The 27,139-nt window shown below is 31.3% G+C and overlaps 1 protein-coding gene across 1 annotated transcript in view; it reads right to left on the reverse strand.

Moving 5' to 3' along the window:
* The window catches only part of LOC139489728 (uncharacterized), a 118,706-nt gene that overhangs the window by 22,161 nt on the left and 69,406 nt on the right, over window positions 1–27,139 (reverse strand). The window contains exons 49-79 of the mRNA XM_071276480.1: window positions 26,398–26,570; window positions 25,860–25,975; window positions 24,723–25,054; window positions 24,180–24,382; window positions 23,675–23,808; window positions 23,324–23,415; window positions 22,507–22,688; window positions 21,748–21,875; window positions 21,208–21,332; window positions 20,562–20,759; window positions 19,366–19,565; window positions 18,604–18,737; window positions 15,967–16,085; window positions 15,395–15,595; window positions 13,993–14,173; window positions 13,318–13,479; window positions 12,703–12,839; window positions 11,894–12,013; window positions 11,113–11,365; window positions 10,102–10,237; window positions 9,559–9,732; window positions 8,976–9,093; window positions 8,240–8,430; window positions 7,266–7,404; window positions 5,822–6,026; window positions 5,135–5,239; window positions 3,889–4,057; window positions 3,249–3,365; window positions 2,241–2,324; window positions 1,486–1,682; window positions 132–290 (exon numbers count right to left, since the gene is read on the reverse strand). Coding sequence (XP_071132581.1) covers window positions 132–290; window positions 1,486–1,682; window positions 2,241–2,324; window positions 3,249–3,365; window positions 3,889–4,057; window positions 5,135–5,239; window positions 5,822–6,026; window positions 7,266–7,404; window positions 8,240–8,430; window positions 8,976–9,093; window positions 9,559–9,732; window positions 10,102–10,237; window positions 11,113–11,365; window positions 11,894–12,013; window positions 12,703–12,839; window positions 13,318–13,479; window positions 13,993–14,173; window positions 15,395–15,595; window positions 15,967–16,085; window positions 18,604–18,737; window positions 19,366–19,565; window positions 20,562–20,759; window positions 21,208–21,332; window positions 21,748–21,875; window positions 22,507–22,688; window positions 23,324–23,415; window positions 23,675–23,808; window positions 24,180–24,382; window positions 24,723–25,054; window positions 25,860–25,975; window positions 26,398–26,570 — 4,984 coding nt within the window. The remainder of the gene's footprint in view (window positions 1–131; window positions 291–1,485; window positions 1,683–2,240; window positions 2,325–3,248; window positions 3,366–3,888; window positions 4,058–5,134; window positions 5,240–5,821; window positions 6,027–7,265; window positions 7,405–8,239; window positions 8,431–8,975; window positions 9,094–9,558; window positions 9,733–10,101; window positions 10,238–11,112; window positions 11,366–11,893; window positions 12,014–12,702; window positions 12,840–13,317; window positions 13,480–13,992; window positions 14,174–15,394; window positions 15,596–15,966; window positions 16,086–18,603; window positions 18,738–19,365; window positions 19,566–20,561; window positions 20,760–21,207; window positions 21,333–21,747; window positions 21,876–22,506; window positions 22,689–23,323; window positions 23,416–23,674; window positions 23,809–24,179; window positions 24,383–24,722; window positions 25,055–25,859; window positions 25,976–26,397; window positions 26,571–27,139) is intronic.

The following is a 27,139-nucleotide window of genomic DNA, read 5'->3' on the forward strand; positions in this document are numbered from 1 at the left end:
CAGCAGGGGCATAAAAACATCAGTAATATATGTTGAAATGAAAGGGATTTTTATCCACCTTGACTACCCATGAGGGTCTTGCAAGTCGGTATTTTGATTTATGACTTCGATTTCTGATTTAAACTGGTTACCTCCTTTAGCTATTTTCAGATGATAACCACTACCAAGATTGGCCTTGAGAAAATGTGAGGAACCAGTACACATCATCTGTCCATTGTGCATAATGGCAATTCTGTCTCCAATCATGTCAGCCTCGTCCAGGAAATGTGTTGATAGTAAAACTGTACAATCTGGAAAAAATGTTTGCAAAATTTCAGAATAGACAGATTTTTAACTTTGAATTTATGTCATATGTAAAATATTGATATAAAACTTTTAAATTCACTTAGTAAAAAAAAGGGTAGAAAAAAAATTTAAAAAAATTTAATCAACCATTTTTACATAAGAAAATGGCTGTACCATGTCAGGAATATGACAGTTGTTAACCGTTTGTTTGATGTATTTGAGCTTTCGACTTTGCCATTTGCTTGGGCACTTTCCGTTTAGAATTTTTTGGTGTTTCATACTGACCAATATGGTTTGTATTAGCGTAAGACCCTTCAAACATTAATGTGATAGATATATAAATGACTGTTTTACATAAGAATGGAACTGTTTTACTTCCAAAGTCGTATTTTAGTGATATCTATCAAGTACAGATTTCGACGCTCACTGTTTTTTTCCTTTTACACGTGCTATTCAAACTTCCGATTTAAACATACACAAGTTTCTAAATTGTTTTTTAAGTGATTTAGACTTATTTCAACAATCATGAAGCGTTCTAGAATCATTTACAAGCAGTTTCAGCTTCTGCTTGATGATGTGCAAACGACCGCACACGATTCAAAATTACCAGAGTTTCATTAAACCTTTTCTAACAGATACAAAAAGTTTATTTACCAGAAATTTCGTGGGGAGAAGGGGGTGTGGACTATGTACCAGTGCAAACTATACTAGCCCGATTACGGTATTTTACATTTTAATCTGGATTTGGATCAAAAACATGTACTGAGAGATAATAGTTAAGTTTAAGGTCAATATGTTTTTTTACACACACCAGTCACATAATAACATTAGAAACTATGTAGTACTGGGATCAAGTTCAAGACCTGCCAACTTTCTCTATTTATGGGTGAAATATATCCCCATGAGAAATATTGATTTGACTCTTGAAAACTTCATTTATAGAGACTGAATATCTGAAAACAGACATGTACCTTATTCTTTTTACAAGAAAGTAAAACTTATTTTATTTGCCTTTTTGAAATGTTTGCTGTGTTTTAATTAATGAAAACTGCATTTTAAGGTTAGATTTTTTCTGAAATCACCATAGTTAATTTTGCATTCGTGTGCAATTGCAATAATAAGTGGATGCACAAATTTCTCAATTTGTAGTATTTCATTATATTTTGCTATAAATTCAGGTCACTATGAAACAGTACTTACTTGTTTTCCTTTTTAAGATAAGATTCCACATGGCTCTACGAGCACTAGGATCAACACCACTTGAAGGCTCATCCAGAACGACAACTTCTGACCCACCAACAAAAGCTATAGCCACACTCAATCTCTTCTGCATACCTCCAGATAACTGTGAAGATTTCATGTTGTGAACATGCAGAAGACCAACTTCTTTAAGAAGCCTAAAACAGAAAACAAATATCTAAAATATTTTGATAGCACAAAAACACAGTTGCAAATTTCTGTGTATAAATTTTAGAAAGGTATTACATGATTGAATGCTCCTTTTATCATATATATAATACTGCATGCAACTTAGAAATCTCAACACTGAAATTTACATACAATCTATACAAACCAATATTTAGCTAGCTACATTCTTTTGTACGGATCAAAACATAAAAATTGTACTTACAACAGCATTTGAGCTTTTAACTTATAAATTCTGTTAAGGTGGTACCCAACACTTTCACTAAATTAATTTGGCTCGTTTAATTTTCATAAAATTTGGACAATGTATTTACTTTGACCCTCTAACAAAAATATAAAAATTTCAAAAATTTTGAACCAACCATTTTGTCAGAAAAATTACACTGGTTATATAGCAGTTTGACAAACACTAATTTTGATTATTGAGGAGCTTAACATTCCCTTTACAACACAACGTAATCAAAACGTTTAGGTGACTTTACAGAGTTATCTCCCTATAGTGTTAGGTACCACCTTAAATGACAACTTACTGATAAATGTTTTCCTTGAGTTGATCCTTAGGCCAGTTAGACTTCACAGAACCATAAAATTCCATGTGTTCTTGTACAGTCATGCTGTAAAATATTTAAATATATTAAATCATAGAGGAAAATAAGATTTTGAAGTAAAAAAAGATAAAAAGCAGTAATACTTGATAAGAAAATCTAACAATATAAAACTAGATGTAATGGAACGAAATGAATGGCCCCCTCTCAAAAAGTTGAGAAATCTGTAATTTCAACAACACACGTGTACACAAACATGCATGGATAGTATCCAGCTCTCAAGACCAATACTAGTTTGATGCAAAATTTCCTTGATCAATGAGCAGTTAAATTTCAAACTATCAGCAACCAGGAAGGGGATGTACTGCAGATCTAACAAGATGTGTTGAAACTTCATGCAAATCAGCACAAACATAAACTTGATCTGTCACTCATCATTGTATACTCACATATCAAAAATCAGCCCAATATCTGAAGGTGTTTAGAAAAACATTGTGTATAATGGTTTGTTGCAGAATGACAGAATATCTGTAGGCATTTAGAAAAAAAGTCAGTATAACTGATTTTCAACAATTTATCAAAGTCTATTAAAGCCTGTAATTTCAGCAAAAATCAGCATAGCTGAATCAAACATAAACTTGATCTGTCACTCATCGTGGTAGACTCACATAATAAAAATCAGCCCAATATCTGAAGGTTTTTAGAAAAAAATTGTGTATAATGGTTTGTTGCGGAATGACAGAATATCTATAGGCATTTAGAAAAAAAGTCAGTATAACAGTGATTTTCAACAATTTATCAAAGAGTGGAACGAAACTTTAACTCGTTGGCTATTTTGTGAAGGTCAGTTTCAATTGATGGAAGAGCCAGAGTGCTCAGAGAGACCTTTGTTAGTAAAACTGACAAATCTAGTCAATAAAGATAGGAGCCAAAGACACCTGCCGGGTTAGAACATAAGGATTTTAGATCAATAATAACTGAAAAAGTACTTACAAGTCAAACAATGCAGAATGTTGTGGACAGAGACCAATATTTTTAGCTTTTGTTGGAGATTTCCCATAAATCTTCACACTTCCTGATGATGGCTGTAACATCCCTGTTATCATGTTCCTAAAACAAGTATTTCATAAAATCACAACATAATCAACTGATTAAAAGAATGCAACAAAAGTATATAAATAAATGTTGACACAGATATATGTCTCACTTTTGTAATTTTGATAGTAAATGGCAAACTTTGAAATTAAAAAATCGAAATTTTTACCATGTAAACCATGCAAAACATTATAAGTCAAAGAATTATGACTGAAGGTGCAAGGTCAAATAACCTGCAGGGTGTAAGGAAATGCCAATGCAAATATAAATCTACATACCAAATACAATTGACTTATTAATAGTGGTTCCCTTTAAACTAACCTAAGCACAAGATTTAACTTGTAAACTATGCATAAATTTTAAAGTCAACAAACCATCATCCATGATGAACGGGCCGGCCATCATAATAATCTCCATGAGATTTAATTTACCACCATTCGAAATATTGATGCCATCATGAGTCAAGACACATTTTATTTCTTAAAACTTCAGAACAGAACCAAATCAACTCCAAGTTTTGAAATATTTATCAACTTACATTGTTGTAGTTTTGGCTGCACCATTATGACCTAACAATACTGTTACTTGATGCTCGTATATTTCTGCACTAATGTTATTGACTGCTGTAGTTTTTCCAAACTTCTTTGTTAGATTCTTTAAGGAAATACCAGCAACTCTGTTCTTATCCATGGGTTCATTCAAACCATCTGAAAACATAAACAGATTTCAATCTGGCCTTATGTGCCTGCAGAAGACTTTTTAAAAATGGGGAAACCAACTAAGAAATTTACTTAATCTTTCTTATTTCAAAAACCATCTGAAAACATAAACAGATTTCAATATGGCCTTATGTGCCTGCAGAAGATTTTTTAAAAATGTTGAAACCACTTAAGAATTTAATCTTTCTTATTTCATTTTTTTTTTTTACACTAACCCATAGCTATAATTTTGAAGTGCCTTTTCTCTAGGTCCAATGTCTGTTTTAATTGAACACCCCTAATGAATTACAACAGAAAGTATCGAAACAATTATCTGACATTTACAACTTCTATACACCTCTATGAATATCAATAATCCTAATAGAAAATATGGAAATAGTGTAGCCAGAACTGATAGTTATAGGAAGATGTGGTGTGAGTGCCAATGAGACAACTCTCCATCCAAATAACAATTTTTAAAAAAGTAAACCATTATAGGTCAATGTACGGCCTTCAACACGGAGCCTTGGCTCACACCGAACAACAAGCTATAAAGGGCCCCAAAATTACTAGTGTAAAACCATTCAAACGGGAAAACCAACGGTCTAATCTATATAAAATTAAAAAAACGAGAAAAGAGAAACACGTATAAATTACATAAACAAACGACAACTACTGTACAACAGATTCCTGACTTAGGACAGATGCAGTTTGTTTTACATTATTTTACAACAATTAATAATCTAATCATTCATATACTGCATACCTGCCAACTTTTTAAATCTCCATAGGGATTTTTTTAAATGCAAGAGGAACTTATGCTCCTGTTTTATTGTCATAAGTGTTTTAATCTACTACTATATTGTTGAATGAGTTTGTCTGTGCTTCAATACCCTTTAATCTCATTTGAATGATTGATTTGAAATGTTCCGTTTATAAAATAAAGAATTTCTAAATTCAGGTCAACACCTCTCATGGGGGATATCCTCCAAAAATAGGAACAGTTGGTAGGTCTGATTATGAAAGGTCTAGAGGGACATTTCAGGAATTTCGTAGTTTTTCTTAAATAGTGTATTATTCTATTACCTATTTCTTTCTTGTACTTGCTTGCACTGCTGGTTGATGATGAACTAAATCCCCAATAATATGGTGAAATTGGGAAATACCAAGGCCGTGGTACACCATATTTTCCTGAAATCAATAAAATTATTTAGTAAATTTACAGTTAAATATTCTTTTAAAGTAAATGCATTATTTTAATCAGAATGTTTCATGATATGTTTCACTGTATAACCTAGGTCACAATTACTCACATTATTTCACATTTCTAATAAATTACCTTTGTAAGTAAAGTCTCTACTGGTTTCACATTTGCATTGTATCACTCACATGACTAAAAACTCATCTGTTTTCACATTTCTGAGTAACTACCCTTGTGACTAAAAACTTACCTGGATTCACATTTCCAAGTAACTACCCATGTGACTAAAAACTCATCTGTTTTCACATTTCTGAGTAACTACCCTTGTGACTAAAAACTTACCTGGATTCACATTTCCAAGTAACTACCCATGTGACTAAACACTTACCTGGTTTCACATTTCTGAGTTACTACCCTTGTGACTAAAATCTTAACTGGTTTCACATTTCCAAGTAACTACCCATGTGACTAAACACTTACCTGGTTTCACATTTCTGAGTAACTACCCAGGTGACTAAACACTTACCTGGTTTCACATTTTTGAGTTACTACCAATGGGATGAAAAACTTACCTGGTTTCACATTTCTTATGTACCACCCAATAACTAGATATATACACCCATCAATCAACATCATATAACAGCACCAAGAGAAACTGGTCTCATCCCCAAGGATAGGACTTTTATCTATGTTGGACCACTGAATACCTTCCATCAAGGTCTCGTACCTAGACAGGTGATGAGCACCAAACCCAAAGGCTGTTGTGGATGAAAGACACTGAAATTAGGAAAAATTAACAGATACATGGATAAGTAATATATTTCTAAGTCCTAACTAGCTTGAGAACTTCAATATGTTAGGGTATACTCTTAATGTTCATCAAAACAATATGAAAAGATGTGAATTTTCCAAAATACAAATAGACAATCTTTAATTATTTAACCAATACACAAAAAATACTTCTGATATTGCAATTTTTTAAGTGTAACAATATCTTAATGATGCAAATATCTAAGCAGACTTGTTAGATAAAAAAAAAGTAAATACAAATCTAATAAACATTTTGCAAAGTAATGATATGTTAACCCTTAGACTGCTACGCGCAACTATTGTCGTTCCAATAAAGCAGTCCACTACTGCTATGTGCGACTATAGTCATTTTCCGTAACTCGTTTATTTACACAGTTACCATGGAATGGGCGGAGTCAATATTCATGTGATTGCGGCAGTTTCGACTTGTATGGATTCTGATTAGTTAAAAAAAATGCGTTCTTTCGAGTGTCTCTTGACTTTAAATCGGGTATAAGCAATAAAACCGAAAGTGAAAATTTTTGATGAAAAAAGTGACAAAATGGCGGATATTATTTGGAGAAATGGCCAACACGTTCAGAAGTATTTCAATGATAACGATTTAACAGCGGCGGCTGATTAAAAGGATTTGGATGAGAACAGAAGATATAATAGATGGTTATAGAAAGATTCTATCAAAACTGCGAACAGATGAATTTAAAAGCGAGAACCATCGGGATTTCCAGACCTTGTTCAAAATGGATGACATGAAACAGCAAGATTATTTATTGATGAAAGCAATAACAATGAACTTGTCATAAAAAATATATTTGTACATGGAAGTAAAAGTCGGCGCAGTGAAAGTTGGAGGAAAATAACGGAAAATATTTGCATAAAAAAAGCTGTTGTTCCGAGAAGAAACTTTTTTTTTTTATTATCTCAATGGAACTAGTTCTTAAATGAGATTTTTAACTATATTTGTTCAAATCTGAAGTCATGGATACCTTTACATTGATGGGTTCATTAATAAAACATGAAAAAAATTAATTTACCTTTGTTTACCTATATTTGCACCTGTACAGGGTGTAAGGGTTAACATAAAAGTTTATTAAATAATTTTGTATCTAAAATTTCATGCAAGATTTATTTGCACATGACCACATGGCATTCTAAATATCTGAATTCATCAAATGGATACTCAATATCTTCGTTTGTATTTAAACTTACTGCTAGTGTCTTCTGCCAGAACAACATGTCATAATCCAACGCAGTCAAGACAATGTATGGTAGGTATGATAAGAAGTACACAATCACAACGGTCAGCAAGGCTAGAGTGGTACGTGTGAAGAGGGCACTAACCATGTAGCTGGAAAAACAATATTCATGTATGTATCTCAAGGGGGTACCAATTTTTAACACCGTGACTAAAATTAATTTGGCTTAATTTATTTTCATGAAATTTTGACAAAATATTTACTTTGACCCTTTGACAAAAATATAAAAATTTCAAAAAACTTGAACCACACTTTATCTGAAAAATTTCATTGAATATATAGCAATTTGACACACACTTATTTTGATCATTGAGAAGCTTAATATTTCCTTAACAATCGAAAGAGATTAAAACATTCAGCTGATTTTTACAGGGTTATCTCCTTGTAGTGAAGTGTACCACCTTAACAACACAATAAAATATTTATGTAAAAATAAATATCTTTTAAAAACACTTTTCCTGATCTAGAATAAACAATATTTAGCTTTGATTTCTCAAAAAAAAAAAGTCATAATACTCTATAAATTTAAATTTGTTGCTAAAAATTTGGTTCTGCAACAATATCTCAGTTTTTAGTGAAAAGAATTTTTTTTTAAAATCTGTATGATTGGAAATTAGCAATAATACTCAACAGCTTGCAAAACATCTTTTTATTACAACTTGTTAAATTGTTTAGAGGTAGTGTCAAAAATTTGCAGCTGGTGTTTGTTGCAGAACTTTATAACCAACATCAACAGTTATGATAAGTGACCATGCAATTAATTATCATTAACGAATCCGATATATAAAAAAATACACAATGGAAATATGAATTAATAAAATATGCCATAATTTCTAAAACAAGAATAACTAACTGGTTGGTTTTTAATGACCTTGACTGGCTGGTAAGCCCTTGCAAATTTAGTAAACAAGAATGAATAAAACTTACCACAACATTATACTGGAGAAGCAGAAGTCTATGAAGTATAAAGCAAGTATTCCCACGTTACTGTATGTAAACAGGTTTCCTACACGCAGGGCAATAATACACAATAAAGCTACGATGCTCATCATTATCATTGTACAGAAAAACCACACCCACCAATTCAGGACACTGCTCATTCCCATTATCTTCAGGATCTAAAAATAGACAACATCACTATACAATTGTAAAACTCAAATCTATGTTTGGTATTCAAAAGATATTCATTAGTGATTTCAAAATCTAATTTGAAGTCATATTGTTGAACTTGCAATTCATTTTTTTTTTTAAATTGGTGACTAATTCATTCTACCCCAAATCTATTTTTTATGTCTTTCATAAAACTCTAAATATTTAAAATAGAATGTTCATAAATATTTAACAATGTTTAATATTGTGGTTGTTTTTCATTTTTGTTTATTATTATGGTCCTCTTTAAGGTTTTTGTTGAATCTCTTGTAAAAACAATTTGTCATGAAACGTCTATGTGTCTTTTGTTGAAAGGCAAAATATCTGACAATATTCAAAGCTCATTTATATTTCATAGGCATTCAATCTTTAATTATATCTATTCAGCAACTTAGGATCTATATAAAAATAATTTCCTGTTTCATTTGGCTTTGATCTGAATATACATGTGATAATATTCCTGTATGTTAAGAAACCAACAATCAATCAATCAATTTATCGTTTCAAAATTTACCTCTTCTTGACCCCTTTCTCTGTCATTCACCAAATTCCTAGTAGCTATGGCAACAGACACAAGCCATGCGACTGTCATCAAAACTGGCAATAGGAAAGTACTCAATGTGTGGAGGTATCTGAATACAAGAAAATAAGAAAAAATATTTAAAATTTGATCATTGTTAGCTACTAAGTATTGAAGACTTGACCACTTTGATAGGCCACTAGTCTAAATACCACATGTTAAGATAAATTTGTAACACAGTGTGCTAGTGACCTAATACCTTATAAATGGGGTCGTTAATTCCATATGGGGATTTGAGCTTCACTCTCACCCCATATGGGATTTACTGACCCCATATATATCATATTAAGTCACTATCACACTTTGTAACTAATAATATTATAAAATTCTGTCAGGTTTTGGAAAGGTCTTACCTACAAATAAAACATATGTCAATGCCAATAATACAGAAGAATACAAGGAAATATAGACTGTCAATCAAATCTGTCATAAAGCTAATCAATATATCTTGAGCATGGGGTAACAAGCAAGTGGACAGCACTCATCAGTCTAAAGAATATTACAGGTCTGAACTTACTTATCTTTTCTGTAGCAAGTAGTTGGGAACTGTTGCATGTATATTGGACTGTCCACCTCTGCTCCTGTTTGCAGACTTATTATACTTCTGTCTAAAATATCCTGAATTTGTAAAAATCCACGTAAATATCGTAATTCTGTGAAGAAATTGTCCTCTGGTTTTGGATGCCAATATCTGCAAAAAAAACATCAAGCCATAGGTGTAAGTCAGTAATCAGTTTTGTTATTGGCTCAAATGCAAAATTTAATATTTCCTTCAAAATCAACATAATTATTGAAAAATTAAAAAGCTTCTAATTGGATTTGCTGAAATGCTAATCTGTTCTTTGGATACCTGCTAAGAATCACATTTGCAGCCTAATTTTGTATCAGTAAAAAAAAATATCAAATCCTAATTTTCAATTTTTCACATCAATTGCAATTGATAAAAAATAAATAATTGTTAATTTTGTTGGCGTTCATAAAAATAAGAATAATATAAAATTTGATAAATATGCATCAACCAATGATTATATAAAGGTATATATGTCAGAGCAGAGCTTACTGTTCTTTTATATTTCTTGTGTACATCACATTATCTATATCCATTCTGATTTTGTAAGAAACATGTTTTGGCAGTGATGTAGTGGTGGCCCTTTTCTTTCTCCCACCTCCATTTCCAAGGTTATCAAAAACTAAACCTGAAATATCCAAAAAATATATATAAGTAAAAATCCAAAACTGTATACAGTGCTATTTTTTGCATCAGGGTTTCTTCCTGATTTTAGTCTTAGAAAAATGATAAAATAATAAAAACACCATACTCCAAGGATAATTCTAAAAAGAAAGTCCTTTATCGAATGGAAAAATCAAACACATCAAACCAATGGAAATCAACTGTCATATTTCTGATTTTATATAGACATTTCCTTATATAGGAAATGCTGGATCAAACATGGTTTTATAGAAGGGGCAGTTAATTCTTTGCTGTGCCATTATTTTTTTTTTTGCAGCTGGATGTTAAGGGCTCTTGTAAGTGAAACTACTTCTATTTGGATATCCCACAGCATTATGGGGCATAAGAAAATCATCGAAGATATCAGACTTATAATTTGTTAGGCTTAACATGTGTTTTTTCTACAGACTCACCAGTTTTCTACAAATAGGAAGGCCAAATCAATAACAAAGTTGAAGAACATTTTATCAAAAATTGTACCAAATATGGGTAAGGCTATCAAAAATAATACCAAATATGGATAAGGCTAACAAAAATAATACCAAATATGGATAAGGCTATCAAAAATAATACCAAATATGGACAAGCCTATCAAAAATTGTACCAAATATGGATAAGGCTATTAAAAATTGTACCAAATATGGATAAGGCTATCAAAAGTTATACCAAATATGGATAAGGCTATCAAAAATTATACCAAATATGGATGAGGCTATCAAGTTATACCAAATATGGATAAGGCTATCAAAAATTGTACCAAATATGGATGAGGCCATCTATGCATGGTGCTAGAAAAGAATCTGATTGTTAAGCATAAGATTATTTTTATTACTAGTTTACCTGCAAGAAATTGTTTCTTAATATTCAATTCTGCCGCTCTTATTTCTAGTTGTTGTTCTGTACTGGTTCCCTCAAATCTGTCAGTGACAATGCAGCTCATGTATTTATGTACCAGTGTGGCTACTGATGCCATGGCATCCAACTGAGACGTGTTTACAGAGTTAATTGAATAGAATCCATCCATAAAGTCCTTGCCAGTTACACCGAATAATGTCAACATCACATTATCAATCACTGTATTACCAAGCATTGACTGAAAAAAAGAAAAGATTTTCAAAAGTCAAAAAAAATTAGTATGTTTAGTTGCCAGGTTAAAGTGACAATCATTGTTTTGCCAAGTCAGTGACTGATATAAAGAAAACAAGCATGAAGTAATTATTTAGTAGTCAGGTTACATTGATAATGTGTATAGACTGCTTTGAAATTTGTCTATTTCCTGTACATTTTATATGCTACAATGCTAATGTTATTACATTACAGTAAAAACTTAATGAGATCATTTATGTCTATTGACCTCATTCATATAATCAACTTGGGATAGATAAAAAAATCAAGCAATGACTGAAAAAAAAACCCAGAAATCTTTGAAGTCAAAGAAAATATACAGTTCAGTTGCCAGATTACATTATCATTCTCTCTATTTTGCAATGTATTGAATGTATCAAAAATAGAACAATTAATACAGTCCAACAAATTAACTACAAGACACCAAGTTCTCAGATAGTTGTTGTAAATTGTGATTATAAGAATCATAGAATCAAAACTATTCAGTTAATTTTACCTCTAGTTTTGATTTCATATCTTCATCTTTTAACATATTAACCAGATTCTCTGTTCCCATGGCCCAACTCTTAGCAATTCTTTGTACATCAGCTAAGCCTTTAAATGATGAGTTGTAGACCTGAAAAAAATCTTGATAACTCTCACTTGAACTTATTATCACAGAAATAAACAAATGGTTTTTTTGATATTTTGTGAAGTAAGGCTAACATTTGGTCTTTAAAATGTTTTTTCTTTATCGTTAACTGTTTTCTTTCTACATTTCTTATTTATAGAAAAGAGCTCATTGCTGTCTTCCATGGTTTTTGTCTATTTATTATAAACAATGTCAGATATTCAGTTATCTTTGTTGAATTCATAAAATTTCACCTCATAAAAAAAGGTTTTGGATACTTGTTTCTTTACTGTTTATAAAATAAATTTCTCAAGAGTACCAATCATGTGGCTTTTCTAAAAAAAAATAATATGTACAGCAAGAAACAAAAATCTCTTTTACTCTTACATGAAGAAATTTTTTAAATGGATACATTTGAAAGCAGATTCTAAAAAAAACATTCAAGTTTATCATAAATGCATTTTTCTCTCCTTTTTATACAAACCCAACCATAGGTGGTTACAGAAATAACCAACTTACCTTTTCAGCAATTAGTCTGCCTTCTGGTGTATTGGGGGTATACAATATCTTGCCCCACAACAATGGTTACAGGTATAACCCACTTACCTTCTCAACAATCAGTCTGCCTTCTGGTGTTTCGGGGGTATACACAATATCTTGCCCTACAACAATGGTTACAGGTATAACCCACTTACCTTCTCAGCAATCAGTCTGCCTTCTGGTGTATCAGGGGTATACAAGATCTTGCCCCACAACAATGGTTTCAAATATTCCCAAAGTACAGGTCCATTATCCATTCCCTTGATCAAATCATATATATTCTTGCAAGTTTCTGAAAAAGAAAAATATTATCATACAGCTTTCCATTAAAATGCTACTTATTATGTCAATATCCAATTATCTTCTATGTAAAAAGAAACATATAATTTTGCATTGAAGAAAAAAAAATATCATGTTAATTTGTTTATATACCCAAATGTTTAATCCACTAATTTGTGTTTATACTAGTTGTCTGTATTTTGCACCAATGAAAAACATATTTTATATAGATTTTTTTACAATACCCATGTCCATGATTTGATAAGAAAAACCCTAAGAAATAATTTGCACCAAAAAACATAAAATAGAAAGTGCACACAGGAGCTACATGGTTAAATTATGATTCTGTCGTGCAGTTCAAGAGCATTGATACAAAAGTGGGACAGAAGGATCAGCTCTCAAATTGATAGACAGATAGACTGACTCCCCATCACCATATATTTTCTGTTGTCAGACATTTTCTAATATATCTTTAGCTATCTTTATTCTACCTGGCATCTCAGACAGTTCACTTTCTTGTCTTTCCACCATTTTAGTAACACCACTCAACTGAGATGATGCTCCACTTAAGTCTTCTCCTGCTGCTGAAGATTCAATACGGGAAGTTTCATAACCACATAAAAGATCTCCTAGGGTCTGCTGACCTTGTGAACCTAAAAAGATTGAAAAACAATGAAAACCATTTTCAGCAGCTCAAAAACCAAAAAAACATTCAATAACTAATATTAATGAAGCACTACTAATGATCTTTAAAAGTTACTATATAATTCTTCACTACTTTATGTTTTCAATGTGCAAACAATAGTTCACTGATATGCATCAAATTTCAGGTACTGACCATGGTCGATCAGAAGTCCATCAACCATGAAGTTTCTGTGTGTAGTGTTAATGAAATATATGTTTAAAAGTACATCATGTATCTTCAATTTGTAAAATAAAAATGCAGTCATTTGGTAGAATGAATTGCGACATGAAATATTGGACTAGATATGGGACCTTAAGATGAAGATATTTAATACCAGACTTGATGCTTTGGAAGACATGTGTATGAAACAAAATCTAGATCAAAATAAGATGTATAATGATACCTGCCTACAGTTACAGACAAACTCTGGCAATTTGCAAATTTGTCTGAGACTGTGTATATATAGTAGCATTAAACAAACCTGTTAGATATTCTGGCTCTAGGAATATATTCAAATTAAGTCTCTCTGTACTGGCCTTGAAAGAATCAGCTGCCAATTGGAAGTCAACCTGAGCAGACGACAGTTTATTTACTGCATCCTTTATCTCATCTTGAGATTTGTTTAATGATTTGAGGAGAGTATCTATTCCAGAAGACACATACTGAAATAATAATTCAGTTGACATAAATAACTTCAGAATATAGAGAAAATCATTAAAATTATGTCCTTTATAGTTCAATGCGTGTCTTATGATACTGTCAATGGCTTAAGTTCCAGCGGAGTGCAAATCTAAATTTTGAAAATCAAAGATAAACATGGCCCACATAAATACTCCTGTTGATCATGTAAATGAGTTCACAAAGCAATATTAAAAGGAGAAGACGTTACTAAGTTGAAAAACTTGTGTCTAATCCATTTGTCTCTTTTTGGAACAATAAAATATGTTTAAACTAATATTAAAAGGGCACTTCCATTTATTTATGACTACTACATGTAAGACATTTTGAGAAAATCCTGAATGAAATATACTTATGAACAAGAATGTGTCCATAGTACACAGATGCCCCACTCGCACTATCATTTTATATGTTCAGTGGACCATGAAATTGGGGTCAAAACTCAAATTGGCATTAAAATTAGAAAGATCATATCAAAGGGATCATGTGTACTAAGTTTCAAGTTGATTGGACTTCAACTTCTTCAAAAACTACCTTGACCAAAGACTTTAACCTGAAGCGGGATAGACTGTTGAACGAACGGACGCACAGACCGAAAAACATAATGCCCCTAATTGGGGCATAAAAATCTGGAAACCTAAACTGAAGTGAAGTTAAGTCTTTACATTTAATTTTCTATCAAACCAAAAAATAGGTGGACTTTTTTCTTTCTTTTTTTTTTTATTTTTCTGACATGTTCTCTAAGTTTAGGCTAATTGTTGTTATATTGCCCCTGACTGTAAAGTCTCAATAAGTTTAAGTGACCTCAGATATATGTTTTAAACATCTAAAGCTGGTTCATCAAGGAAATTTTTGCATCAACTTTCTCAAAAAGTTACTCTCTGAAAAGACTCAAATTAAAACTTGAAAAAAATATAAAATTTCCGTAAACAATGTCTTATTTATACAGTCATGTATCAAACATTATAATAACAATGTGATAATTACTGTAAATTTATTATTATTGGTTGGGTGCCAATTTTTCATTGTTTCGTAGGTAGAGGCTAATCATGAATTATGAAGATCAGTTTAAATTTTCTACATGATTGTATGAAATTTTGGCAAAACCACAAAAATCAAGTATCCACAATTTGTCTTCACCCCATGAAAATTGGTACCCAGCAAAATAAATGTATCCACAATATAAGATGAAATAAAATTCATACCATTTCAACCATTTCACCAATATCAAGCTCCATCAGTAACGACATAGTTAGGTTGATAGCTTTCTCTTCCGACAAGGAACAAAGGGATTCAACAAGGTGAGCTGATGTCACGTTAGAAGATGTTGGCAGACTGACAACTGTCTCAAGTCTGGTGGCATTACATAGCATACCTAGTATATCTTTCTCATTGTAACCTAATAGCTGTAAAAATATCATTGAAAATAAAGCATAATTGCAAAATATTTTACGCATAAATGAATGTATCTCAGAGAAGACTAAAATGATCAACAGCAGTTTTGTCAATGGCTGACTAATATTTATAACTAACTGCACATTGCTTTCAACAAGTGAAAGCCATTTTTCACCACGTATTAAACAAGTCAGGCAATTTTTCTTTTCACTTGAGAAAAACAATAATCCTTGTTTTCAAAATTCCAATAGGGAACATACTTTTTATAATTATAAAAAATAATAATGTTTTGAAAATCGTTGCTAAGTTCTAAGATGTTGATGGATCAGCTTTAAATTATTTCTAGTCAGAATTTAAATCAAAAGTCAATATTACAACTCACAGAAGCATATTTGATAGTACTGCTGAGTATGGCATCTGCTACATCAGATGACAAGTTCAAATTCTGAGTCATGTAGTTCTTGAATTGTTCTCTGTCTTTTACAACATCTCTGATCAGTACTGTCAAAAAAAAATTGCACAACATTTGAATCCACCTAAATCATGGTTACATATTTCAAGTTCAAATTTAAATCTATCATTAATTTTCTTCATTTAAAACTTAAATAATTCATAAATGATGTATAATAACTGATTTCTTTTCTACATAAAAATTACCATTCAATACTTAAAAGCTCAAGCTATCAATTCGTTACTACCCTATGTTAGCACAGAATCCATAAAAAATAAATAGGGATCATGTCAGTGGGAAATAGATGATGCCCCTGTTTGCATATAACATTATAAAGGGACATAACTCAAGAACTGTACAAGTGACGCTATCTTAATTTTTCTTGATCTGTGTTTTGTGGTAATAAGCATTGTGTATAAGTTTCATAACATTTGGTAGAGGCAAACTAAAGCTAGAGAATGGAAACAAAAAATTTAGCATTTTTTTCTCTCAGAAAAGGGGCATAACTCTAGAATGGTAAAAGTGATGCCACCAAAATTCAAAATTGTTCTGTGTTTTGTGATTATAAGCATTGTGTATAAGTTTGTTAACATTTGGTTGAAGCAACCTTAATTTAGAGAATGGAAATGAAAAATTACATTTGGTAGAGTCAAACTTAATTTAGAGAAAGACTCTAGCAATTTTTTTTCATTTGTAAAGGAGCATGACTCCAGAACAATAAAAGTGACAACAACAAAAAATTAAATTGATCTGTGTTTTGTGGTAATAAGCATTGTGTATAAGTTTCATAACATTTGGTTAAGGCAAACTAAACTTAGAGAGTGAAAAGCAATTTTGGGATGTATGGAGGGATATACGGACGGATATACGGAGGGACTTACGGACGTACCTACAGATGGACCAGTGATATTGTTGTCTTTTTTCAAAACTACCTCTACCATTTTTTATTGGCAAAAATGCATATTTTTTATTGAAATTGGGAAATTTGTATATTTTATTCTGAACACATCTCCGATTTTTTGCTGACCTTTGCTGTCTTTTTGCACTGTTTTTTCATGTATATTTTGGTTGTCAGACATTTTCAACCTGAAAGATACTTTTCAGAGAGGGGAAAAAAAACAGAAGCAATGATAGTACTTAATGCATTCAAAACTACATGTGTTACAAACACCATGATGATTCTGATCAGAAAACTGGATCTCAAAAGTGCTTTCTAATATCAAAATAATAACATGAATACGATATTTACGAACATTACTACCAATGCCATCACTGTTTGGGGAAAATGTAAAACTTTTTTGGAAGAATTTTAAGCCATTTTTTTCAGTAATTGGGAATTTTCTCTAGGGGAAAAGGCCGAATTTCGGCTGTTATTTGAGGCAAACAATATCACTGTGGACAAGGGTAAAACTTAATGCCCCCTCCCCTACAACGGGGGCATTAAAATTGTAAATACTTTGGAATGGCGATTCTCATATTGTTTTCTCGCTGTTACCTTCACTTACTAATTCAGGTTATAAAGTGATCGTTGGGTCAGTTCTGTGTATAAACAAAAATTTGAACAGCAGAAAATCCATTATAGGTAATGTCACTAAGCTGGTCCTTCTGATTTACTTTTGCAAATATTTTTTTTGGTTTCCCTAAGATAACCAGATGCTCTGCAGGGCGCAGCTTTATACGACCGCAGAGGTCAAAAACCTGAACAGTTGGGGCAAGTATGGACACAACATTTAAGCTTAATACAGCTCTGAATTTGGATTGTGATTAAATAGTTGACATAACATAGGTTTCTGACACAGAATGAATGTGGTCTAAGAACTTAAACTTAAAACTTAAAAACTTTAAATTGGACATTTACCTATTATGGTCCAATATCCAAAATCTAAATACATGGTTAGATTCAGCATATCATAGGACCCCAAGAATTCAATTTTTGATGAAATCAAATAATGTTCAATTTTCGACCCTTTAGACTTCAATGTGGACCAATTTGATAACCGGGCCCAAATATCAAAAATCTAAATACATGGTTAGATTCAGCATATTGAAGAACCCCATATATTCAATTTTTGTTGAAATCAAACAAAGTTTAATTTTGGACCTCGATTTGGACCAACTTGAAAACTGGGCCCATAATCAAAAATCTAAGTACATGTTTAGATTCAGCATATCAAAGAACCCTAAAAATTCAATTTTTGTTAAAATCAAACTAAGTTTAATTTCGGACCCTTTTGGCCCTTATTCCTAAAGTGTTGGGACCAAAACTCCCAAAATCAATCAAATCCTTCCTTTTATGGTCATACACCTTGTGTTTAAATTTCATAGATTTCTTTTTACTTATACTAAAGTTATGATGTGAAAACCAAATGACGACAACACAGCCGCCAATGTCATACCAATATGCGACCAAAATATTTTCAATTTTTGCGGTCGTATAAAAATGGAGTTTACAGTAGTATATATTTCTGGCAAGTTTTTCTGTTTAACTCAACTAAACTTACCAAAACATAAAAATATATTAATTTGACCATGTAAAGCCTAAAAAGCTAAAAACTTGAAATATATTACCATTAGGTGGAATAAAGTTCCTGATAACCTTCAAAGAGGTCAACCCTAGTGTCACAGCCTGTATGTCTTTGACAATTGGATCTGTCAAAACAGTGGGATCTAATCTGGCAAAATCTTCTATCAAGACATTCAAACTGCAAAAGTAAAATAAAAAGATGAATTCATATACCAAAATACACAAAACCGTTTTTTACTTAAGAAATCTACATCAACTACTTTACTCTTTTTTTAAAGCAAATTCAATGAACCAAGAAATATTGACAGAGAACTCCATCACATATCAGGGGCGGATCCAGTCATTTTAAAAGGGGGGGTTCCTAACCCAGGACAAAAGGGGGGGGGGGGGGGGGTGTTGTTCCAATTACATGTCCCCATTCAAATGCATTGATCATCCCAAAAAAAGGGGGGGTTTTCAACCCCCAGAACCACACCCCCCCTCTCTGGATCTGCCTGCGCCTGCATATTGCTATCAGCTGAGAAATACAATTATGATAAAACAGGGGGTATTTTGTTCTAATTGTCCTTTATTTTTTGTATTTTCATGCATTTGTGATATGCACTTGCTTACTTAAAGCTGGATAATTGGGGATGAGTAACTTTCGACCATAATTTTTTTTATTCAAAAATAGAAGTAATTACAGAAACAGACAAAAAAAAGTCCCAAAGGAAAACAGAAATAATCAACATTTTGTTGGAAAAAATAATTATAATATATAGTCCAACTGTTAAGATTTTTAAAAATATTTCCTGCTTCTGACTTACCTTCTAGCTATGGCTTCTGGACCATTATCAAACAAAAATTTCTGCATATAAATCAGCAAGTCTGCCTGCAGGTTGTTGAAATCCATCTTAGTAAAATCAAGGGATGGTAATGAGGACAAAGAATTAAGTTGTCCAATAACATCGCCAAGATGTCCCAATGTAACTGTCCACCATGTAAGGTCTGTTGCATTGGCTGTGTTCTAGAAAAGAAAACATCATAATAAAAATCAATTCCTCATATTTGCATTGTTCTTCCTATAATGTTTTATGTTGTGTTTAGAAAACATCATAATAAAAATCAATTCCTCATATTTGCATTGTTCTTCCTATAATGTTTTATGTTGTGTTTAGAAAACATCATAATAAAAATCAATTCCTTATATTTGCATTGTTCTTCCTATAATGTTTTATGTTGTGTTTAGAAAACATCATAACAAAACTCAATTCCTTATATTTGCATTGCTCTTCCTATAGTGTTTTATGTTGTGTTTAGAAAACATCATAATAAAAATCAATTCCTTATATTTGCATTGCTCTTCCTATAGTGTTTTATGTTGTGTTTAGAAAACATCATAATAAAAATCAATTCCTTATATTTGCATCGCTCTTTCTATAATGTTTTCTGTTGTGTTTTGTAAACTGGTTTTTGTCTTTTGGTTGTTTTTAATTTTTTTTTCAGTTTTTCATTCTTTGACAAGTTTTAGTATCCCTTTTTAAGGGACGACATCAAAAGATCAATGTAGGATAAAAAACTTAAATCAACTATATGAATTAAGTTTTTTATCCTTCATTGAACTTTTGATGTCGTCCCTAAAGGGTTCTGCTTTATACTTTATCTTGACTTTTTGTCTTTTACATATTTTAATGTCCTATATATTCATAAAGTTTTTTTCATTTGACAATTAGTTAATGATAAATCATATTTTCTCACCTAGTTACCATGACATGTAATCATCAACCAAAACACAAAGTCTGTTTCATCTTAACAAATATTCTTTGTTATCAGTGTATTTACACATCCCAGGATTTCAAATATTTAGGTTCGAGACTTCTTAGTGAAGCTAAATTCAGAAAAGTACTTAAAACTCATGAAATTTATAAAGTGTTTATTTAATTGTCGACAATAGTATTAAAGTTCATTAAAACTGAAAAGTACATCGTACCTTGAATCTTAATACTAATTCTTAAGTACCTACCAACACATTCAGAAGATTAACATCTAGGAGTCCTCTGGCAACGGTTGCTATCACTTCTGTAGCGTTATTACATAGTGCTTTAGTAAGATCAGAGGTCGTAATATTACTAAATGATGGTACTGTTAAATATTGGTCCAATGCTGTCGAGTTACACAAAATCTTCTGAAGGTCAGACGATGATACATTGGATAAAGATGTCTGCAAGAGTTAAATTTTTTTCTATTAGGCATAAAAATTGATAAATTTTGAATTATTTCTGAAAATATTTTTAAAAAAAAAAGAACTACGAAACAAGGTTTTGAACTATTTATTTATTAAATTCATTTAGGATAGAAGTTTTCATGTCAAAGCTAAACTTTTTTAAACCAGTGACTCATATTATATTTTTAAAGTCATTATTTTGTTTAAAATTCATGACATAGACATGGAACTGGATGGTAAGTTTTACTTTTTATTTCAATGCACTCACTTCGTACTAACAACCTTTTACTGAAGTAAGTTTTTTAAATATTTTTTAATATATCAGTTTGTGGGTGAAGAATTAAAACTAAAATTTAGTAAACGATTTTAGCTGTTGCTATGTAATACCCCAAAGCCGGCTACATAAGCATTGTAATATACTGCTCTTCCTGTTATTCATACTTACTGCATTTGTATTCAATGTCGACTGCATTAAAGTATTTATCATCTCTGGAGCTAATGACATTGTTTGTTGTAAGATTGCACTGAAATCTCCAGGGGAAGTAAGTATGTTCATGAACTTCAAAGATACTGAAAAAAAGACCATGATCAAATAACTTGAATATATGAAATTTAAAACTAGTAATATTGATATTGGTTGCCATACAAAAATATGAAGATGTGATATGAGTACCAATAAGACAGCACTTCACCAGAGACCAAATGACCTATGTCATGATCACTACAATGTCAAGATGAAACAGTGAAAAAAGCAGAATACTTACAAATATCAGAAATTTTACTAGATAAGTCTACTACTAAAATGGTAAAAATGAGAGCATTTTTTGTTAATGATTTTGAATACTTGTGGCCATATAAATTTTATATAAAAGCAAAAATAGTATAGTAACTTTAAATAAAGAAAAACAAAAAACTCAAAGATGGCAAAACCAATGTCTCTAAATGAAAATAAATTGAAGTACTAAAATATTACTTAATATCTTACCACCTTGTTGTTGACTGTATGCATTGAGAAAGAATTGTGCAATACCCAGTAGATCTTGGTTACCCATAAGTCCTTGTAAAGATGGATCTGACAGCATCTTCATTATTTCTTGAATCAGTTGGAAGGACCTTAAATAATAAACAGATTAACATTGCTTATTATAATGCTATTGAAAGAGAATACAGAAACAGATTTTAGAAAGGTCCACCAAACTTATGGCTGAATATCTTCATTATAATAAATTTGTAAAAGCAAAAAGCCTCGTCAATTTTTGCTTTTTGATGATTAATAGTATGTCTTGAACATCCTAAGCAGTTAGAAAAGAACACCACTTTATCTTAATATAAAATTCAAGCTTTGATTACAAGTTAATCTCACTTTGATTGTTTAATGGCTGGACTTATAGTTATGACAATACATAAAATTCAATTCGCCGTTTCAGAATCTAATGCATCCTGGGTAATATTTTCAAAAGTGTACACCAAAACGTAGTGATTGGTTAAAAATGTCTTAAACAATGGAAATTCAACCAATGACGGGACGTTATTTTCATTTTGGGGTACGAACAATGAAATTACCCATGATTCTTTAGATTCTGAAACGGCCAATTGAGATGGCTTTTTTCACCATTCCTCCCTCTCAATTAAATACATGAAAACAAAAATCTGTTATATTTTCCACATAAACCTGGCAGCCATTATTTTTTTAATTTTTTTTGCTTCTGTTTTTTGTTTAAAACTATAGCATTCAAGTACTCACGATGATGAATCACCAACAAACATCATAAAGGACTGGTAGAAGTTAGCTCCACAGTTTTTCATATGGTTACCAGTCATCATGCTATAAATAGATTCATTCATCTGACCTGCTAATTGGTTGACTAGATCTACCATCTCACTGCATTGGAACTTCCCTGTGACATCCATAGCAGGATTCAATATCTATTCAAAAAAAAAACATACTTAGTTTGCTTTATCATATATTGTAAATTCAGAATTTATTGCGTGGATTTCGTAATTTAAGACTAAACTGCGATTTTAATTTTTGCGATATTGAGAAAAGTCCTGTTTAATTCTTATAAAAAAGTTGAAAATGTGAGTTTAAATTATTGCGATTATAATCCTGTCACAGTTTTCGCAAATAATAACAAGAATGTGTCCCAAGTACATGAATGCCCCATCCTCACTATCATTTTCTATGTTCAGTAGACCGTGAAAATGGGATAAAAATTTTAATTTGACATTAAAGTTAGGAAGATTATATCATAGAGAAAATGTTTACCAAGTTTCAAGTTGATTGGACTTCAACTTCATCAAAAATTACCTTGACCAAAAACTTTATCCAGAAAGAGCTCAGACTTTACAACTCATCTTACTGACTAAATATGAAGTAATTCTGTCTACTAGTAGCTGAGAAAAATGTGATGGGAGTCATTTGTATGACAGCAAACTAACAAACCAATGAACTGACAAAACAGAGGAATGTATTCAGCTTTACTCCTAGAGTAGGGGAATAAGGAAAATGTTAAATTGCATTTATAAAAAGAATGACCCCATTTTATATAGCAGTGAAATACCTGTGTAAGAAATGTTGTTATATTTGATGATATAAATCTCTTTATGAAGACTGTTGAATTTACTGGTTCCCCACAAATCATTTCTTCTATAGCTGAAACATTAAATTATCAATATATATATACATCTGTACATATTTGTTTTTCATTCTTTATTTTGTACATAAATTCATCCATTAGTTTTCTTGTTTGAATTGTTTTAAATTTGCCATTTCAGGGCCTTTTATAGCTGACTATGGGATTTGCACATTGTTGAAGGTCATTCAGTGATCTAAAGTTGTTTCTGAATCATTTGGTTTCTTGTGGAGAGTTGTCTCATTGGCAATTATACCACATCTTCTTTTTGATAATTACCTGTCTGAAGTTTCATCTGACTGAGCTGGCTATTCATGCTTTGGTAGACTCCTACTAACACTGGTCTGATATCATCCAGGTACATAGCAGAATTCTCAATATAAGATATTACAGCATTACAAGTCTCTCCAATACTGATAAGAAAAGAAAAGTGAAATCCATAACTCTTTTTATTCATACCTGTATCTAATAAATAATCAATGGTTTGTCCATTTTCAGGTATATTTAAGGTTATTGCTAGGTTGGTGTTTTTATCCATAGTCCTTAGGTACCATTTTTGGGGTTAAAATAAAACAGAATTTTCAAAGAATTTTTCATCTTAAGTGGAGAATTCTTTTAATTTTCCTTTAAAGGTGTTCAAATGAGAGAAGATACAAAATTAACATATTTGAAACGATTCAAATTCACATTATACTTCTCTTAGGAAAGTCACAAAATTAAGTTGGTTAAATATTTCTAATCTTTTTCACTGTATGTCTACACTTATTTCAACAAGTAATTTTACCTATCTTGTGGCATACTCAGTGTTGATAAGGCAGTCCATATGGGAGTCAACCAAGCATCCATACCATCTTCTGTCAAGGTCACATTGGATATTTTAGTTACCGTGGTAACAAACTCCTCTATCTTCTGCTGTATTGCCATGTATAAATTAGTGTTGTTCGCTGTTTCCATGGACAATGTTTTACCCATCATCCAATCATTAAACTGAAAAGAGAAAAAATGAATTAATCATTTGTAAAATGCAATACAAGTTGTTCCATCTAATATTTTCATGAAAACTTGTACTAAATCAGCTAACAAATACTTTGCTAACCAAAATCTATTTTAGTGAGTGAATGAAATTGACTTACCAATTCCAAACTCCTCAAGATCAATCCAAGATACTTGGGAAAAGCAAACAAAGACTGAATGAAAAACAGTTGTCTTTTTATCAGCCATATGATTGCCATTTCCATATTTATTATAACTTGATATAATTTTTTTAATTTTTTGCCCATAACTTGAATTTAATCAAACAATGATAACTATCTTAATCTTTACTTACAGCATTAAACACTGTAGACATATCTAAACGGTGAAGAATTGATTTAATTGTAGAATCCTGTTTAGACAAATCTTCACAAAGGTCGTGCTGTAGTAAGGTTATATTGATGCCACTGTCAGCATCTATTCTAAATGTGTCAGTAAATGTGGCAACATCTTTGCAAATATATTCTTCCCAGGAATTTGAGAAGGCAATTTCCAGAAATCTTTCCGGTGCCATATATGAAGCTAACAATGTGGCAGCAGTCTGTTTTCCAAAAGTGGCCTCCAACAGTTGTGCCACTGCTGTGTTATTTGGTAATAATAGAGTCAATGGCACTTCTGCACCCATACCTAAAATAATAACATGTTTTTATATCTAATGTTACATTAATTAACATTAAAGGAAACTACTGTGATTCATTTACTTTCGTGCGTATCAATTTTCATGAAATGAGTAAAAATTTGCATTTTTGTTGATATTTGATTCATGGTTTTGCCAAAGTCTGCATACAACCTGGTGAAAAGTTTGTTATTTGTTGAACGTTTAAAGAGGTAGACCTAGGTTAAGGGAAATAACTCTTAAAATCATCAGTACGTTTGTGTCAACCATTTTCAAAAATATATTCTAAGCTTCTAGGTTACATAGATTATTTTCAATCTGTTTCAGGTAAATGCTTACAATACATTGATGAACTTGACTTTTACAAATGCTTAACTGATTTAAAGAGTTATCTCCCTGAACCAAGGTCTACTCCCTTAAATTCTTGGTTCACTTGTACCCACGAAATCCACAAATATAGATATACAACGAATAATAATGAATCCACAGTATTGAAAGTATTATCACCTGATCAACCTAGCTTAATGGAATTATTTTGGGATTGAAAAAAATGTTATCATAAGATTCTACTGATGTGAGCACCTTACTCCCCCCTCAAAGTTCCAAAGGCAGTTCATAACGTCCAAAGTTTTAATTTTCATGTTGCCTTTTTTTTCTTCATAAATTTGCCTCATTGTTCTGGATTGGTACAATCCATATTTTTCACTGGGTTTCAATTTTCTATCTGTCATTTTTCACATCTTGAATTTAAAACATGTTTTAACAAATCAAAATCATAATCAATCTAGTGGTACAAAAAGATGTTTAAAAAGTTACCTTTCAGCATGCTAAATTGTCTTTCTATATAGACATTAATTTCTGTTACAAAGTTCAGCATTCCTAAAAGCCATCCTTCAGTAGTGTTATCTATCAAGTTTAGCCAATTAAATGACCTATAAAAGAAGTTTTAGATGATAATGTTGAACGTCAAGTTGAAAAAGTTTACATGATGCCATAAAAGTAATGCATTCATGGGTGGTACCATATTGTTTCTATGTTCTTTTAATATCATCTGTGCATTAAGAAATTTAATTAATTATTTCATAATTTGAACCATGTTTTTGAAATTCTCTGTTTTGTGCTGAAATCCAAAAAAAAAATAATATCTAGACATGTTTAGAAGAACAATTGGGCTTACAAAAAGATGTATGCAATCAACGTGGAAGATTTATTATGTTAGGTGTGGAAAAATTCTCTACATGTGCTTTTTCATTATTATAGATACATTCCTGAATTTTTTGTCAAGAAATTGTGGCGAAAATACATAAGTACATTCTCAAGCAAATCCGTTGTTTATGTTAAAACTTTTACTTACTGATAAAACTGTTGACTTATGGTCAGGTTTGTTAAATCTCCCAGAAGAATGTTTTGTAATTTGGTCAAGTCAGATTCACCCATTTTACTCAAGCTTGTAGTTAGACTCTGAATCTGGGTGATGAATGTATTCAGCAACTCTGACATTGAGGTATTACTGTAGCTCTTTTGCATCTGAAAAGAGAAATTTATTTCTTAAAGACTTCATTTTTTGATGGATGATTTACAATAGTCTTTGAAGTATTTAAAACTTCTTTTATAAATTAGTTAGAACAGACCTAATAAAGTTGAGCTTGAATGTATACTAGATTTACCTTGAGATCAATATTACAATTGTTTACTATCCATGGAAAGAATAGTATACAACTATTGTTTTTTTATGAGGTAAATACCTGGTTTTTACCACAAATTTACCTAAACAAAAGAAAATAACTGTTTTATTTGGTATTCCGAGATAGAAACTGAGTGTTGGTACATTTTTTTTTACCAAAACCAATTTAACCATATTATACATGTAAAAGCATGCAACCTTTTGGATGGTAAAAGTACTTTTTCTGAAGGTGATAATGCTGTTTTATTCAGAATCCAATTTATACAAAAAACTACTAAAGTTCTATCAATATGGAATAATATTTTTCACTACCCAATGAAAACATATTTGTTATTCATATTAGCAATCAGATTTTTGGGATGACAGAATAACAGAAATAAAGCTCTTTTCGATAAAAATTCTAAGGACTCTT

The sequence above is a fragment of the Mytilus edulis genome, chromosome 9 (genome assembly GCF_963676685.1).
Source record: "Mytilus edulis chromosome 9, xbMytEdul2.2, whole genome shotgun sequence".
Classification (NCBI taxonomy): domain Eukaryota; kingdom Metazoa; phylum Mollusca; class Bivalvia; order Mytilida; family Mytilidae; genus Mytilus; species Mytilus edulis.